The 16,105-nt window shown below is 41.0% G+C and overlaps 1 protein-coding gene across 1 annotated transcript; it reads left to right on the top strand.

Annotated features, from left to right (window-relative positions):
- Positions 1-1,368: 1,368 nt before the first annotated feature.
- Positions 1,369-10,054, top strand: LOC115414561 (katanin p60 ATPase-containing subunit A1). Its single transcript, XM_030127781.1, has 7 exons — positions 1,369-1,489; positions 2,394-2,499; positions 2,587-2,745; positions 4,895-5,021; positions 5,759-5,890; positions 7,643-7,769; positions 9,321-10,054. The coding sequence occupies exons 2-7, from the start codon at positions 2,455-2,457 to the stop codon at positions 9,517-9,519; spliced, it is 789 nt and encodes a 262-aa protein (XP_029983641.1). The 5' UTR covers positions 1,369-1,489; positions 2,394-2,454; the 3' UTR covers positions 9,520-10,054.
- Positions 10,055-16,105: the final 6,051 nt, after the last annotated feature.

Raw genomic sequence — 16,105 nt, 5'->3', positions numbered from 1 at the left:
GCTGGAGCCAACGGGGACAAAGCAGACCCTCCAAGCAAAGACAAGAAGGGAGACAAAGAGCCAAAGGAGGCAGCAGGCGCAAGTAAAGAGGATAGGTAGAGATATGTTGGTACAGAAGACAGCAGCCCATCCTGTCCTTTGTATCACTGAAACTGTGACTAAACTATCTGCACTGTTGATTAAACAAACCCACATGCTGTTTTATTGAGCCACAGTCAGCTCACCCAGCCGTCTTTCCATTTGTAAAGTGGAAACACAAGACCACAATCTATATTATTAAAGTCAAGTGACCTCTGTGTGAGGTGCATCAGTGTGTGTTGTGTGTGTGTGTGTGTGTGTGTGTGTGTGTCAGCGATTCACACTAAATCTGTACAGAGCTGACTGCTGCAGTTTGTCATGCTTATGTATTTTTGGTCGAGAAACAGACTAGTGAAACAGCAAGTTGATATTTTGGGAGACATTAGTAATTTTCAATACATGGCATTAAGGCACACACCAACCCAATTTTTGGCGGTCGGGACCTCATCGGGCAGTCTGGTGAGGTCGGTGACATGGGGTGTGTTCCCTGTGATCAGCCAGTGTTAATGCCGTCTGCAGTCTTTTCGGCCGGTTCAACATGTGTAATAGGCCTCTACCAGTCGTTCAGTCACCAACATCTGATTGATGGAAGGACAGCCCTTGACTAGTGAATCAGTGAAGGAGAAGTTTCCATGTGAATCCAGCTATGCCAAGGTACTTCACACTATTATTGTCTTCTATAATAGTCCATTCACTGCTCATATCGTATCTGAACAAGTGACAATCAGTGTTGACTGTGGACTATATTCATCCCATGAAGTGAACGCTGTTAGCATTGTTAGCATAGCGCAATTTCTTCTCAGTTTTCGCCTGCAAAATCTTTCTTCTTCCACAAGAAGAAGCCCGAGAACTGACAAAGCCAGTATCCTCTGTTTATTAGCCATCTGTTCAATGAGTACAACAATGACTGATGATAGCGAGCTCTGTTTTGGTCCAGACAGATGTTTCATCATTTCCGATTTTACATCTTGCGCAAGCGCAGAACGTATGCTCACATCGGTAGTCGATTTGGTGTGTTCTTCACACTATTTTGACCCTGTCAGGGAGACGAGAGCTGACTGATAAGTCGGGCTAACCTTTTACCTGGCGACGATCAGCTGTCAGGTTGGTGTATCTTCCCCTTTACAGTCACATTGCTATGCCCAGAACACTTTGGCGGTGCTGCTGGACAAATGCGGTACAACATGCACGAATACACAACAACATAAAAACTACCACATCTAGAACCCGTGGATCCCCACAGATCAACGCACTAGTTTGCAATAAAAGCATAATCTGTGTTTTTGTGCTTTCCAGACAAAGCAGATGTCCAGGAGAAAGAGGTGAAGAAGTTTGATGGGACAGGATATGACAAAGACCTGGTGGAAGCTTTGGAGAGAGACATTATATCTCAGAATCCAAATGTTAAATGGTGAGTGTAAATACATGCAAGTCACACGTGTAGATGTTTCTCTGAGTGATAAACAGAGATGCATCTAAAGCTGGAACATAATGAAAGGATCACTTCACATCCAGGGTAGTCGGTAGGACCTGGACTAAATTAAAACTCAAAAATATGTCCATGCTTTTTCTGATCAGGTTTTGTAAATTTTATTAGTGACTGATCTAAAAACAGACTGTAGAGTTTTTTTATGAATGTTGGAGAGTGTGGACATAATAATGAAAGGTGTTGTACATTAGACAGACCACAAGGTCTGTGTTTTATATGTCGTTGCCTTGCCTCTTGAGATTATATTAAACAAAAAAGCACTCAGAGAACCCAGACCTCCGCCAAGACAGATCTGTCGTCATTGTCAACCCCCCCCCCCCCCCCCCAACAAACAAACAAACAGACAAACAACAAAGCAAGCGATCACAACACCTCCTGGCGGAGGTAATGATTCTGTTACATAAAACATCGCAGAATTATCCATGGTCTTTTTTTAATTATAATTTTATGACATTTTGTATCACAGTAATCCAATGGAGTTCATTTATTGATAAATACATCTAGTTCCTACAATGACCAGTAGCTCTAATGTTCACAAATCCCAAAGATGCTTTTAATTTAGATTTCCAAACTGTTGCAGTTTCCACAAAGTGATGTGGGAAAAGACCTTTTTCCAGAACAACACCAGCATCAGTACAAGGAGCCTGTGCCTGTATAGTAGAATATGTCTCTATGGCTGTTGTGATTTCATGGACAATTTAAGTGGTTTAGTGTTCTAAACAGTGACTTAGTGCAGACTCTAATGGGTAATATGAGCACCTTTGTTGGCGTGCTCCCCAGTCTTCCTCAGATGCTGAATGGACCCTTTGTCTGAACTGTTTCTTAGGGATGACATTGCAGACTTGGAAGATGCTAAAAAGCTCTTGAAAGAAGCAGTGGTGCTCCCAATGTGGATGCCAGCATTTTTCAAAGGCATTAGAAGACCGTGGAAGGTGACCATACTCTTGACTATTTAAACATTTTAATTTTGTGCTGTGTGTCGTACAGTCCAATAACTTGTGTAACATTTCTTGGTGTAGGGAGTGCTGATGGTCGGACCTCCAGGTACAGGAAAAACACTTCTGGCTAAAGCTGTTGCTACAGAATGCAGAACCACATTTTTCAACGTCTCTTCATCAACTCTCACCTCCAAGTACAGAGGAGAGTCTGAGAAACTGGTCCGCCTTCTCTTTGAAATGGTACAGTTTCACATGTGTGTTAATGTTCCAACTTCAAATTCAATTTCTTCGTCTTCGTATTCTTCTTTGTTTTCTTCTTCTTCTTCCCATGTTGACTGATGCTGCTTCAGTTGATTAATCCAACCTATTCAATCAGACAAGCTCCAATAGCTTTTAGTCTTTTTTTTTTTTTTTTTAAGTAATGAAATTATAGTTAGTCTTGTAGCTCACAGTAATCTTAAAGGAGTGATATTTTGCTTTCTTAAATGGAATTCTTTATTTTCCAACATTTCCCTGTGGTCTCCATAAGCTGTAAATGCTCTGCTTGTGTCTGAATTCTTTATTCATTCAACTCCACAGGTCCATCTTCAACCCTATTTATGATTAATGACACCAGAAAGGTGGTTTGAGATGCTGGCCCTTTAAATGCATATGAGCCACTTCAGGCCCCGCCCCCTCCAGGTTGTTGGCCGTGCTGCTCTATCCTGTTCAACCACTTGTGTTCGTTAATACAACCAATAATTGAACATTTTAGGTAATGGGCTCCAAGTTTGGACGTATTTTCTGTCTGGACTACAACCGCTGCTGCTGACAAACAATTATGTCGTACTCGGAGAAATTTTCATCAGAAGTCTTGACCTCATATGCGCAAATGTCGTGATGTAACTAGTTATAGACGTAACACATTAAGCAGGAATTCAAACGGGCTGAAGAAATCTACTGGATTTTTGCCCAAATGAATATAAAGATAGTTTTGCAGCAGCTGGAGGGTTCAAATTCAAACTGTATGAACTATTAGGGTCCAAATACACAAAGAAATGAACCACAGACTAAGAAAAGTGGGTTTAGATAAATATGAGCTTTTTAACTCCAGCACTTTGCCTGTTGTTTTCGGTTCAACACCAGCCAAGTGTTGGTGCTGCTCTCAAACCAGTTTTTTCTGTCTGACGACCTGTTAAAGATCAGGCAGCAGCTCAGAGCCAACTCGTGACAAAGTTTACTTCAAGTTGAAATGTTTAGTCATGCAACTGTTTCCCTAAGCTGATTGATTCGCTTTGGCCTTGGATGTGCACATGGTTGAGTTTTTAGACTTTCAGACTAATTTTAAACCTACTGGTGTCAAGTGGTTTATTGCACATGATTCATTCATAACAGTGTAAAAATGACACTAGTCATAATTGTTTTGTGTACAGTTACACATACTGTAAAGTCACACAGCAGGTATCAGCCCCTTTTCCACTGCACATACTTTTCCATGAACTTTCCACTGAAATTTCACAGGTAAAAACTTTTCCTCGACTCCAAACTTTACTTGAATGAAGTTCCTGTCAGAGGGGTAGGACTTTTCAGATTCCCCAGAATTCTTGTGCTGTATGCTGAACAACACTGATTGGTGGAACACAGTTGCAGTGTTCCACATTTAAGTTCACCCACAAATGTATTTATTCCATTTCTATAAGCTTCACTTTGTGTTTTGATTATTTGGAAAATGGAGTAAAAGAAGAGAAGCGGACAGACGACGAGGTCCATTCAAATACACTATTTGGCTCAAGTGTATTCATCTCTCTCTGCCGGTGCATTGTAACAGTCTGTCCATCCAAACCACTCTGGATAATAAGCCTGGACCGCTGAACCTACTTGCTGAATATGATCTGTTTTTGCTCCATTTTCCAAATGAATTTGCTCTTTTGTGCATATCCGGCTGGAGCCGAGCTGAGCATATTTGGCTCACTCCTACATCTGTTTGTCCATCTGAACATGTTAAAGAGCGTATTCAGTAAATCCACTCAAAACAGCCTGGACTGAACTAATGCCAAATACGCTCAAAAGAAATTCAGCAGGACTTTGAGCATTGGTGACTTTAAATGAATGAGTCTCATCTGGATACATTTTCAGATACTTTGAGGTGTAGTGTAAACGCAAAGCACACTGATTACCAGGAATTCTTTTACTGGGTAAATATGTTCCTGGTAATAGAAGCTCCTGAGAATTTGCTGGAAAAGGGGCTAAAAACACATAGCATTGTAAGTCTTTAAACTGCTCTGGCTGACATTTACCCTTAGTACACAATCACCTGTTTGATCACCACAGATATTTAAGAACACACTCACCTGGAACAGTAAATGCATGCAGTTTCCTCCTGGACTCATTTGTACATCTTTTTGTACAGGCCCGTTTTTATGCTCCCACTACCATCTTTATCGATGAAATAGACTCCATGTGCAGCCGCAGAGGAACCTCAGAGGAACACGAGGCCAGTCGACGAGTCAAAGCGGAGCTGCTGGTGCAGATGGATGGTATGATGTCATCGTGTTCTGTACGCTTCCACTTGTATTTGATGTTTATTAGTTCACTGGCCCATTGGTCATGAGCTGCTGTCGTTAGCAATTTCTTCAAACATCTTTTCTGACAAAACTACTGGTCAGATTAATTTAAAAAAAAAAAAAAAGTATGAATCTTCCTTGGGACAATGTGTACAAAGTTTGTTCAGTTTTAAGAAATTTTGATTTGTTTGAAGAAGTTTTGAATCATTAAAAGTGTGCCTTTGCTCATAATGGTCCATATTTTAATGGTTTATAACATGTAAGTGGTTCCAGATATCAGTCTAGTTCCTACTGATCACTGATAGAAGTCATATATGGACTTTGACTGAATTAGTTGAATTCTCGTCCAGTGAAAGTGAAAGTCTTCTATTGTTAGATTGATGTGCATCCAGACCATAGAACTGGAACATAGACAGAACCTGATACCCCACACATTCAACTGGGGATCGATTCAGATAAAACAGGGCATACAGGGACAGTGGAACTATTTTATGTTTTTTATGGAGGTGACAGCTGCTGTAATTTCTCAGGAACACCTAGGAATAAGTTCTCTGCTATTCTGAGTCTGGACATGTATACATGAAAACACTGATAAACTGAGAACCAGAAGAATAATTCTAGATCTCTTTGCAGTGAAAATCACCACTTTTTTTTCCTAAACACATTGAGACACTTTTTTTCAGTTCATCTCTACATTGTGTCTTGTGCAGGTGTTGGAGGAGCTTCAGAAAATGACGACCCCTCAAAGATGGTGATGGTCTTGGCTGCCACCAACTTCCCCTGGGATATAGATGAAGCTCTGAGGAGACGACTGGAGAAGATCTACATCCCTCTGCCTTCAAGTACCCAACGCCACATGAGGGAGAATTCTAAAATGAACTGACCAAACTTGAACTCATTTGTACAGTTGCACCCTCATTAATGTGGAGCTGTGTTCAGATTAACCCTCAGAGAGGCCCTAATGAGCCGTCAGACCCCACTGACCGCTGACCCCTGCATTCCTCACATGGTTGATAGTGTATTCCATGTACAGCAACAACATCCAACTAATCCCGAACTAACTACTCTACACTAATCCGTGACAGGAGTACTAACTCATGCCAGTAGATGAGGGGCCTCTGTACCCATCAGGCCTTAGATCAGCCCAGTAGGAGTCCTGTTATTTAGTGATGCCTCTGACAGAGCCCACTACCTCCAAAAACTGGCATGTGGCCAGAGTCACGGCTCCGGTGCAAAGTGTGACGGTTAAGGCCCAGTTTACACCACAACGCTCTCGGATGAAAACAACAAAATATTTGATCTGATGTGCCATTCGTTTAGACTGCAACAGCGTTTTTGGGGGTTGAAAACGCAAAAAAGTCAAACCACCTTCCAGAGTGGAAATCTTAAAACCGCTCCACTCGAATGTCACCATCTAAAGCAGGGGTGTCAACTCATTTTAGTTCAGGGGCCACATTCAGCTAAATTTGATCTGAAGTGGGCCGAACCAGTAAAAATAAACATGATAATATAAATAATGTCAACTCCAAACTTGTCTCGATGTTTTAAAACGAAAAAAGTACATTTACATTATGAAAAGGTTTCAGCTACAAACTATCCTTTCAAACAATGTGAATAACATGAACAAACTGAAAAAATAAGTGTAATTTTACCAATATTCTGCCTCAGTTTATCATTTCCACATGTTCATTAGAACGTACAGATCACAGTGGATCTACAAACAAACATTTAATATCAGACAGAATATTGGTACAATTGGACTGACTTCTCCTAAAACATTTCAGGTTCATATTTGTTCAGGTTATTCACATTTTTTACAAAATTATACTTTGTTTTTGTGTAAATACATGAAAATATTTACATTTACAAAGAGAAAAATTTGGAGTTGTCATTATTTCTATGTTATTATGGTAGTATTTGACTGGTCCTGCCCACTTGAGATTGAATTGGTCTGAATGTGGAACCTGAACTAAAAGGATTGTTAATATCTTAGTGTAATTTTTGCATTTCACAAATTCATCCCAAGGGCCGGACTGGACCCTTTGGCGGGCCGGATTTGGCCCCCAGGCCGCATGTTTGACACCTGTGCTCTAAAAGGTTGAAAATGTAAAACTGTGTTTTCTGGTCGCATAGAGTTTCCATCACAGTCACAGGCCAGTACAGGAAAACATGTTGGATTATTTCCCTGTGACGGACCTTCACGTTGCCCTAGCCGCTCTACTTTACATCCAAGAGTCATTTCAGCAATGGTCAGGAGTCTTTATAGCCAGTAGTGTTCTGTTTCCTGTTTTGTGATTGTATTTTGCGCTAGGAGAAAACAGGAAGAGAAGTAGAGTGGTTCTACACAGGCGCTTGGTCTTGGTGGTGCTGATGCCACCTGGTGTTCAGCTGCTCCATAAATATACATTTCACACACTTGCATGTCCGTCTGCATGCAGGTTTGCCCCCAAAACGCACATCTAAATACAGAAGTAAAAGTGAGAACTTAACGCCACTTTAGTGTTTTCGGTTCAGATCGTTAGCGTCTAAACGTATCCTAATGTGTGTGAGCTGAAACCCCCTGGGCTCAGTGTTGCTGTTGTGTTTTTTTTCAGCCAAAGGCCGAGTGGAGCTGCTCAGGATCAACCTGAAAGAACTTGAACTGGCCGAGGACGTGGACATGGACAAGATCGCAGAGCAGATGGAGGGTTATTCTGGAGCAGACATCACAAACGTGTGCAGGTCAGACACTCGGCTCCTGTTTAAAGGTTCAGTCTTTAAGATTTAGTCACATCAAGAGGTGAGATTACAGATCCCACCGCTCAAACCCCACCCTTCCCTACCGTGACTGTTAGGGCTCATTTATGCTCATGGGTGTCCAACTCATTTTAGTTCAGGGGCCACATACAGCCAGTATGATCTGAAGTGGGCTGGACCACTAAAATAATCATAACCTAGTAATGTCAACTCCAAAGTTCTCTCTGTTTTGAGTGAAAAATGTAAAATTACATCATGAAAATGTTTAAACTTTTAAAAAATGTGAATAACATGAAACCATGAAAAAAGGGAAACTTCTTAAGAAAAAAAGGGCAATTTTAACAATATTATATCTCGGCTTCTCATCTACACATGTTCATTACAACTAACAGATCACAATGGATCTACAAATACACAAAACATTTGATAACAGGCTGAATATTGTTCATATTGATCAGTTTTTCTTATTCTTCGTCATATGAACCCACTTTTATCCTCGGGGGGGGGGGGGGGGGGGGGGGGTGCTGGAGCCTATCCCAGCTACGTATGGACGAAGGCAGGGGTTATTCACATTGTAAAGAGATAATTTGTAAATGTAAAGATTTTTATGTAATTTTACTTTTTTTTAACTCTAAAACAAAGACAAACTAAACCAAATTTGTGTATGTGGCCCCTGAACTAAAATGATTTGAACATCTTTGATTGTTCATGTCTTCAGTGTAATTTTAGTATTTGACAAATTCATCCTGCAGGCCGGATTGGACCCTTTGGTGGGCCGGTTTTGGCCCATGGGCCGCATGTTTGACACCTGTGCTCTACGTCAATGACACAGACGCGTTCTGTCCGTCCTCTGCGAACATTCCAAACGTAATTCTGTCCGAGTTTGCGGATGCGAACCTTGACGGAGAATATGGAGCAGTATCACTGGGAACCGAAGAGGCAGTGTTGAAATTTTAAGAGAAACATTTCCATAAACTGTGGAACTTTTCAAAGAGTGAGCTAGTGGACAAACCACTGACATATCTATGACAACTACCCTCATCAATATCAACATTAGTAAAACCTCTGCCATGTTTGTTATTATTGACTTCTTAAAAACTTCACTGTTCTTGGTGGTGTTTGGCTAGTATAGTAATTAAGAGCGGCGCCCTCTGGTGGATTGACTGAGAAACACTCATTCCAACACAATGGATGCACAGAAGTATGAAGGCAGTGACAACGTTAGAAACAGACGAACCTATTTACATGCATAAAATGAACATAAATGAGCCTTTACAGGGTTGTAGTCAGCTCTGGTCCACATTCAGACATAGAAGGTGACTGGAATGCACTGAAACACTGAGCAGCAGTGGCCCAGCATATGAGGAATGGGATCATTTTGGATAATTATACAATGATGAAAACATAATTGAATATATAATTCATAATTTCTGCAGTTACAGGCTCCAGATTCTACATGTTTTTCTCCTTATGTTTCTAGATAAATCCATCACATGTTCCTAATGTGTCATAATTTAAACCTGTGTGCTGCTGCAGGGACGCGTCTCTGATGGCCATGAGGCGAAGGATCGAGGGCCTCACACCTGAAGAGATCCGGAACATTTCCAGGGACGAGATGCACATGCCCACCACCATGGAGGACTTCGAGTCCGCCCTGAAGAAAGTCTCCAAATCTGTGTCTGCGGCGGATCTGGAGAAGTACGAGAAGTGGATCGAAGAGTTCGGCTCCTGCTGAAACAGACAAGACCACTATCCTGTGTGTGTGTGTGTGTGTGTGTCTGTCTGTCTGTCTGTCTGTCTGTCTGTGTCTCTGTGTGTGTGTGTGTGTGTGTGTGTGGGTGTGTGTGTCTGTCTGTGTCTCTGTGTGTGTGTCCCCATGTGGGTGACAGTAGGTGAATATGTGCACTTAATCTTGTGTTTTTTTAAATTCTATATATTGTATGTAGTGTCATGTTGGTGGATGAAACAGTGGATTTTTCCCAGGTGTTGGCAACACCTCCATCAAACTGACATGATTACTGTAGTGTTATTCACCAGTGTTGAACATATGAGATGTGTAGCAGACAAACTGACAAACCTGAGGACACAGTGTGTCCTGTAGCAAACCCACACAAACACACACTGGAGTTTCCACTGAACGCCTCAGTGCCTTCTGCTGTCCTTTATGGGACTCAGACAAACTCTGTCATTTTAATGCACTTAATTTTACTGGGAAATTCAAAGATAACACTAAGAGAACATTCCTATGAATAAAGCTATTGTTTATGATATGTCGTCTCACATGTGACTTTATTATTCAGTAGAATGTCCACTGGAAAAACAGCCACTAACAGGGTTTATATTCAAGTTTTCATTTGGGGATAAGACTGAATGTATGGATTTGTCATTTCACACTAACCTCTGAACTGTTGTTTATGTTCTGCAGCTGCTCATTTAAGTTTCCTATTTTTCCCTTTAAGGGTCACATTTGTTAAGGACGACAAAGTAAAAGGAAAAGAACATTTGAGTCGACATGAGCATCTGATCAGCTGATAACTTTTATTTTATTTTTTAATTTGCACATACAAATAGAAAATAAACCAAATACATGCACATATCTGTTGGTAGAGAGGAGGGTACGAAAATGTGCAGGGGAGGTCTGAAACCTGAAGGGCTTATAGAATGACATCACCATGACCAGCTGTGTTTTCAACAAAATAAAACTACCATTTGCATACCTTCATGAAGTAGAGGGTTAGATGAAGATGACATGTAAAAACTCCTGGTGTTCCAGGGCTGGTGCTACCTGTACTGTCTGTAGTGTGTCTCAGAATACAGTCGAATGCAGTCGATCCTGATGTTTGACTACAGAAGCCTGCATGCTTTTATTTGTACCCACAATCCTCTGCATGTGAAGTTATGACAGTCCATAATTTGGTGACGAGAGGTTCAAAGTTAATGTAGTGATGACATGTGCCAGCTGTTGGACGTTCTGCATCCAAGAACAGGTTTTTCTGTGGACACAGCTGTAACACAAACTAAATGAAATCAGGGGAAAGTGTGAGTTTCCATGTGACGTTCTTCAGTAACGTCCTATCTACAGACAGAGCCACTACAGCTAGTATTAAGCACTGAGGGAAGATTTAATTGAAGTCAAAGTACTAATACTACAGTGAAAACACAAGCTAAAGTTGTGTATTCAAAACATCAGAAGTATTTAGTCTTTTACCAAGGAGCTATCTGTGAAGGGTTTGGAGTCTGACTGTTACATCTGATGTTTTTCATTCGTTTCACTGTTCAGTCATTTTACTGCTGAACATGTTTAATGTTGAACTCATTTAAACAACTTCATTAACTTTATTGGTATTTTAATGAGTATGTATCTAAGCGTAGAATCTGACGAGTCAAATTTGAACTTAAGGAGAAATAGGAAATACTTTATCCTTCAGTTTATCACAAACATTCAACAAATGTGGATGGAGATCCAAACTATGAACTGAAAAGGAACCAAAGTTCTGAAATGTAGTTCAGTAAACAGTAGAGTGTCCACAAAGTCTGTTTAATTTAAACAGATTACAAAAGCAACAGCTGAGATATGTGACTCACATTAGTTCTGTGTACTCAGTGGTTATCAGAGTTTTTAATCACACTGTTGGATCACACGTGCAGTTCAATCATTGGTCCATTTCTAGTCCAACGGCCTGAAAGGTCCGAAGGACTGTTGGGGTCAGTCGTCCAACCATAAACAATTTTTTCAAGAATCTTTTTCTCCAAAACTGTCAGTCAGAATGACTTGATACTTCTTGTGGAACATATTTGGGATAAGGTCTACCAGATTTTTTCAAAGAATTGGGAAAAATTCTGTTACGCTCGGTCTAGGGGTTGCCGAGACGCAACATGACATGAGACTCCCCTCCCTCCACGTCCCTTAACAAACAGGAGCAAATTAACAAAACGACCAGCAACCACAGAACTGCAGTATGAAATATTTATGTACAAAAAAATAAAAGTTAAATCAGGTAAGGGAATCATAATATTCTACAAACACAAATGAGGGAAACCAAAATACACCAATCGTACCAAACAAAACTTAAAAAAGATTCCCTCCTGGTATCACCGGTTTTACAAAGTTCTAACAAAAAACTTACAAAAGGCTGGTCTGCACAGAGGGGGAGGGGAGATGAGAGGTCTCTTCTGAAGGAATGAAGATCTGGCCTTTAAATTTCCCGGCTCATCTCCTGAAGCACCAATCAGCTGCAGCCAGCAGAGCAACAGCACACCTGCAGCTCATCCTTAATCAGCTGTTTCTGCCGGAGGGAAAAAACAGAACACACCCACACACAAGGAAGAGAACCGAAAACTACAGAAATACAACAAATGACACAGCCCTTTACAGAATCAACAAAATACTAACCCTTAACAAATTCAGTTTTGAGTTTTTTTATGAATTGTTGAACTTTTTAAAATGTTCATTGGTTTATAATGGGACACATTTCCAAATGCTATAACTTCAAAACAGCTGAAAGTAGAAAAGCACTCAGAGAACGCAGACCTCTGCCCAGGCAGAGCAGTGCTGCCCCCCCGATCACCACCAAAATTTAATTTGTTCCTTGTGCCAGTATCAACATTTCCTGAAATTTTCATCCAATACCGTCCTGAACTTTGAGTTTTCTTGCACACCACACACACACACACACACACACACACACACACAGACAAACCAACACCAGCAGAAACACAACCTCCTTGGCGGAGGTAAATATTGATATAATTACTATTGGTAATAGGTAAGGAAGTCACATATGGGCTTTCATTTGGTGCCATGACCTTTGACCTTGAGTGACCTTGAAAGGCCAAATGAATGTCAGTTAATGTCTAAATATGCTGTTGGACTGCAGGAGCCTTGGTCCTATTTTCTTCCATGAGAAAATCTATTAGTACAAATGCTGACCTTTGACCTTTAGAGAATATGTGTCACCATAAGTGGACGACCTTCAACCAAACATCCTTTTCCAGGTAGATGGTTCACCTCCACACTGGGTTCTGCATGTTGGTGGGTCCTAAATCTGACATTTCCACACAGGTGGACTGGAAGGGGTGGTCCAGTTCCCTGGACACCTGCTCCATCAGATCCCACTGCCCTGGGTTTCTTTTTACAGGGTTATGTTAACGACAACATGTAGGAACAAAGATACAGGACATGAACAGTGAAGCCAAACATCACTGATGAGGCGGAGACCACCAACATGGAACCAGATCCAACAGATCCAGGACCGTCTGGAGGTGTTTCATAAAACTAATGGTCCCATACAGAGGTGGATTCAATAAGGCAAAAAAAACATCTGCAGTATCTACTTTCAGTTTTAATTTCCAGAGATTTGTTATTAATTTGCTTTTGTAATAAATATGTTAGATCAGTGTTTTTCAGCCTTGGAGTCGGGACCCCACATGGGGTCACCTGGAATTCAAATGAGGTCGCCTGAAATGTCTAGTAACTGATAAAAAAAAAAAAAAAACAAAACTTACTAATAAAAAATATATGTTGAGTTGACAGAGATAATCACTATCCATAAAAGACAAACTGAGTGTGAAACTGCAGCACTGTGGTTCTGTTTATGTCTAATGTTCACTGTGGTCAGTTTCAGATGCTGCAGCTCTTTCATAATTCATAGTTTCAGTTCTTGTTTGTTCAGTATTAATTGTCCTCCTTGTAAATCACAGCTGGACTGACTGGACGGATCCTGACCAAGGAAAATCACATCCTCCCTTTGTGCAGTAATCTGCCTCCGTCCAGAATAATATACATTATACAGACTAAATGTCCTCTGAAATTAGCATCAGTACAGTAAGCATAGCGTAGCGTAGTATAGCATAAACGTAAGTGTAGCAACCTATTATGTGAACAAAAAGAAATAAATTTTTTTGCATAAAAAAAAAAAGTCTCCTTTTGAATGTCTGGGGTCACCAGAAATGTGTGATGTTCAAATGGGGTCATGAGCTAAAAAAAGGTTGGAAACCACTGGGTTAAATTGTAAGGAGACTTCATGGACACCCTGTGTGTTATTTTCCTTGAAGGATAAAGCTGCAGAAAATGGAAATAAAGTAAATTCCTGAAGATCTGAGAAATTTCAGGCTCCATTCCAATCATCTGGGACCCAGAGACATGAGACGTCTGTCTTCACAAGCACAAGTGTTCAGAGAACGCAAACCTCCTCCTTCACCCTGAACGGTGTGCATGTGTGGATCGACTGTTTCTGTTTAAACTCAACAGTTTCCAGGTTGTTCCATCAGCAGAAACAGCTGAAGCTTGGTACCAGTCATGTGTCTGTCCAGTTAGATTCAATTCACATCAATATTAGTTGAGTTCTAATTTTAAATGTGTGCTAGATGGGATTTTCAATGTTAAACGTAAATGTCCACAGAGTCCACATTCCACAGTGGATGTGGACAATTTTGGGTCAGATACAAGATATTGTTCTAAGCTACGGGTGGATCAAATTGGAGGCTAATCGGAGTCATTTTGAATTTTTGATGAATTTTGGAAAATGTCTCAATGACAGATGGAAGATTGTAGATGTTGTGACCTTGCTGTGACCTTGAACTTTGTCCTACTGGGACCAAAATGGACTGGGCTGGTCCCAGGGCCTAGGCCTATCTGTGGGGGAGATTTGGGAAAGATGGGGGGAGGAGTTTTACACTAAAGTTGCTAAAAACAAACAAACAAACAACACACAACACACAGCACAGTGATCCCAATCCCTCCTGGAGGTAATAAAAACACAACCCCACTCTGACCGTCATAAGGAAAGCATTTATTCAGCAGGAATTTAGACCCCAATACACAGTCCAGCTGTCATTTATACAATTTCTGCGCACAAATGTCTCCAAATAATAACACGGATCTGATACCATGGAAACAAGAGCAACTCAAACCTTCTGGAGTGTTCTGAACTCATGCCGTGGCCTTCCACGCTACATTAATTGAACCTTATTTGGGTTTGAAGGGCTGATCCCAGTGCAGGTGGAGCTGTTTAGAGTCATCATGCAGTTTTCTAGTTACATGTAGAATTTGCTGAGAACAGCAAACACCGTCCACTGGCTAGACTACACATGCACCTTTTGGATTACTTCAGTACATCATGCATTCTGCGGCAAAACGGAACCTGTGGGAGACGAAAGGGGCCGAGGCGCGTTGAAAAGAAGAACTATTTTACTTTCAGTGCCGTTGCTTAATTTTAGAGGAATAAACCTGTCTTTATGACAAAGAAGCGGCCTTGTGCCCACCTGCTTGGTCCCTCACACGGTGCATTCTGGGTAATGGGTCATTTTTTAATCGACTGTAACGATGACATTTACCAACAGAAAGTGCAACATCCATGCAGGCTCTGAGCCCATGCATTTTCTCTAACTACTACTTTTAACCAGTGAATTCATGGTCTCGTCACACACTCTGTTTTCTATCTGTCAAGTGCTTCTTTAGGATTTAAGTGCATAGACTCCTCAGTTTCGCTGCCGTACTAAATTAGAGTAAAATGAGATGAGACGCCCTCTTCACTGACACACATTCCCATGTTCTGAGGCACTGAGAGGCAGGACAATCGACAGGTGAACCTAGCGGCGTTCAGCTGGTCTCAGACGGAGGGATCGCTCTCATTGTAACATTCAAATCCACGGTGTGTGTGGTGTGTGTGGGGGGGGGGGGGGGTCACACAATGTGCTGTGACGTGTGCTGACAACATACACAATGAGAAAACTTACAGTCAATGTGTACATCTATGACTGTTTTAGATTTACATATTCACTTCGCTGTCACATGACCTCACACATAACGGCTGTAAATAAAGTCTATTTACATTTCAAGTCCACATCGGCTTAAAAATGAGCTTTTCAAGGGGCAATTTGTAATATACTTTTTGTACTCAAAGTAACCAACAGACTGTAGCAGTGAAACAGTTGGGACACCCTCATGTTCTGTTGCAGAGATCTACATTAGTCTGCAGAACTGTTCATATTCAACTTTCCTTCTTAGCGTTTCTCATCTGTTACCTTTAATAGAAGTATTCTAAGTATTGTAATCTATTTTTTTAAACAATTGACTATTATCAAGAATGTGAAAAGGCAACCGTTTTGAAAACTGAATGCTCTGTACTTGTATTGACACTAAAACAGTCTAGTGCACAGGTGTCAAACATGCGGCCCAGGGGCCAAAACCGGCCCACCAAAGGGTCCAATCTGGCCCCTGGGATGAATTTGTGAAATGCAAAAATTGCACTGACAATATTAACAATCAAGGATGTTAGAATCATTTTAGGTCAATTCAATCTCAAGTGGGTCAGAACCAG

Source organism: Sphaeramia orbicularis, chromosome 24, assembly GCF_902148855.1.
Source record: "Sphaeramia orbicularis chromosome 24, fSphaOr1.1, whole genome shotgun sequence".
Lineage (NCBI taxonomy): Eukaryota > Metazoa > Chordata > Actinopteri > Kurtiformes > Apogonidae > Sphaeramia > Sphaeramia orbicularis.
Note: the sequence above shows the minus strand (reverse complement) of the source record. Positions and strands in the feature narration are given on the sequence as shown.

Bases quoted from the DNA above. Each gene is read 5' to 3' on its own strand.
- LOC115414561 (XM_030127781.1), top strand. From the start codon at position 2,455: ATGTGGATGCCAGCATTTTTCAAAGGCATTAGAAGACCGTGGAAG. The intron at 2,746-4,894 runs GTACAGTTTCAC...CTTTTTGTACAG, and splicing joins TCCGCCTTCTCTTTGAAATG to GCCCGTTTTTATGCTCCCAC. The intron at 7,770-9,320 runs GTCAGACACTCG...GTGCTGCTGCAG, and splicing joins GACATCACAAACGTGTGCAG to GGACGCGTCTCTGATGGCCA.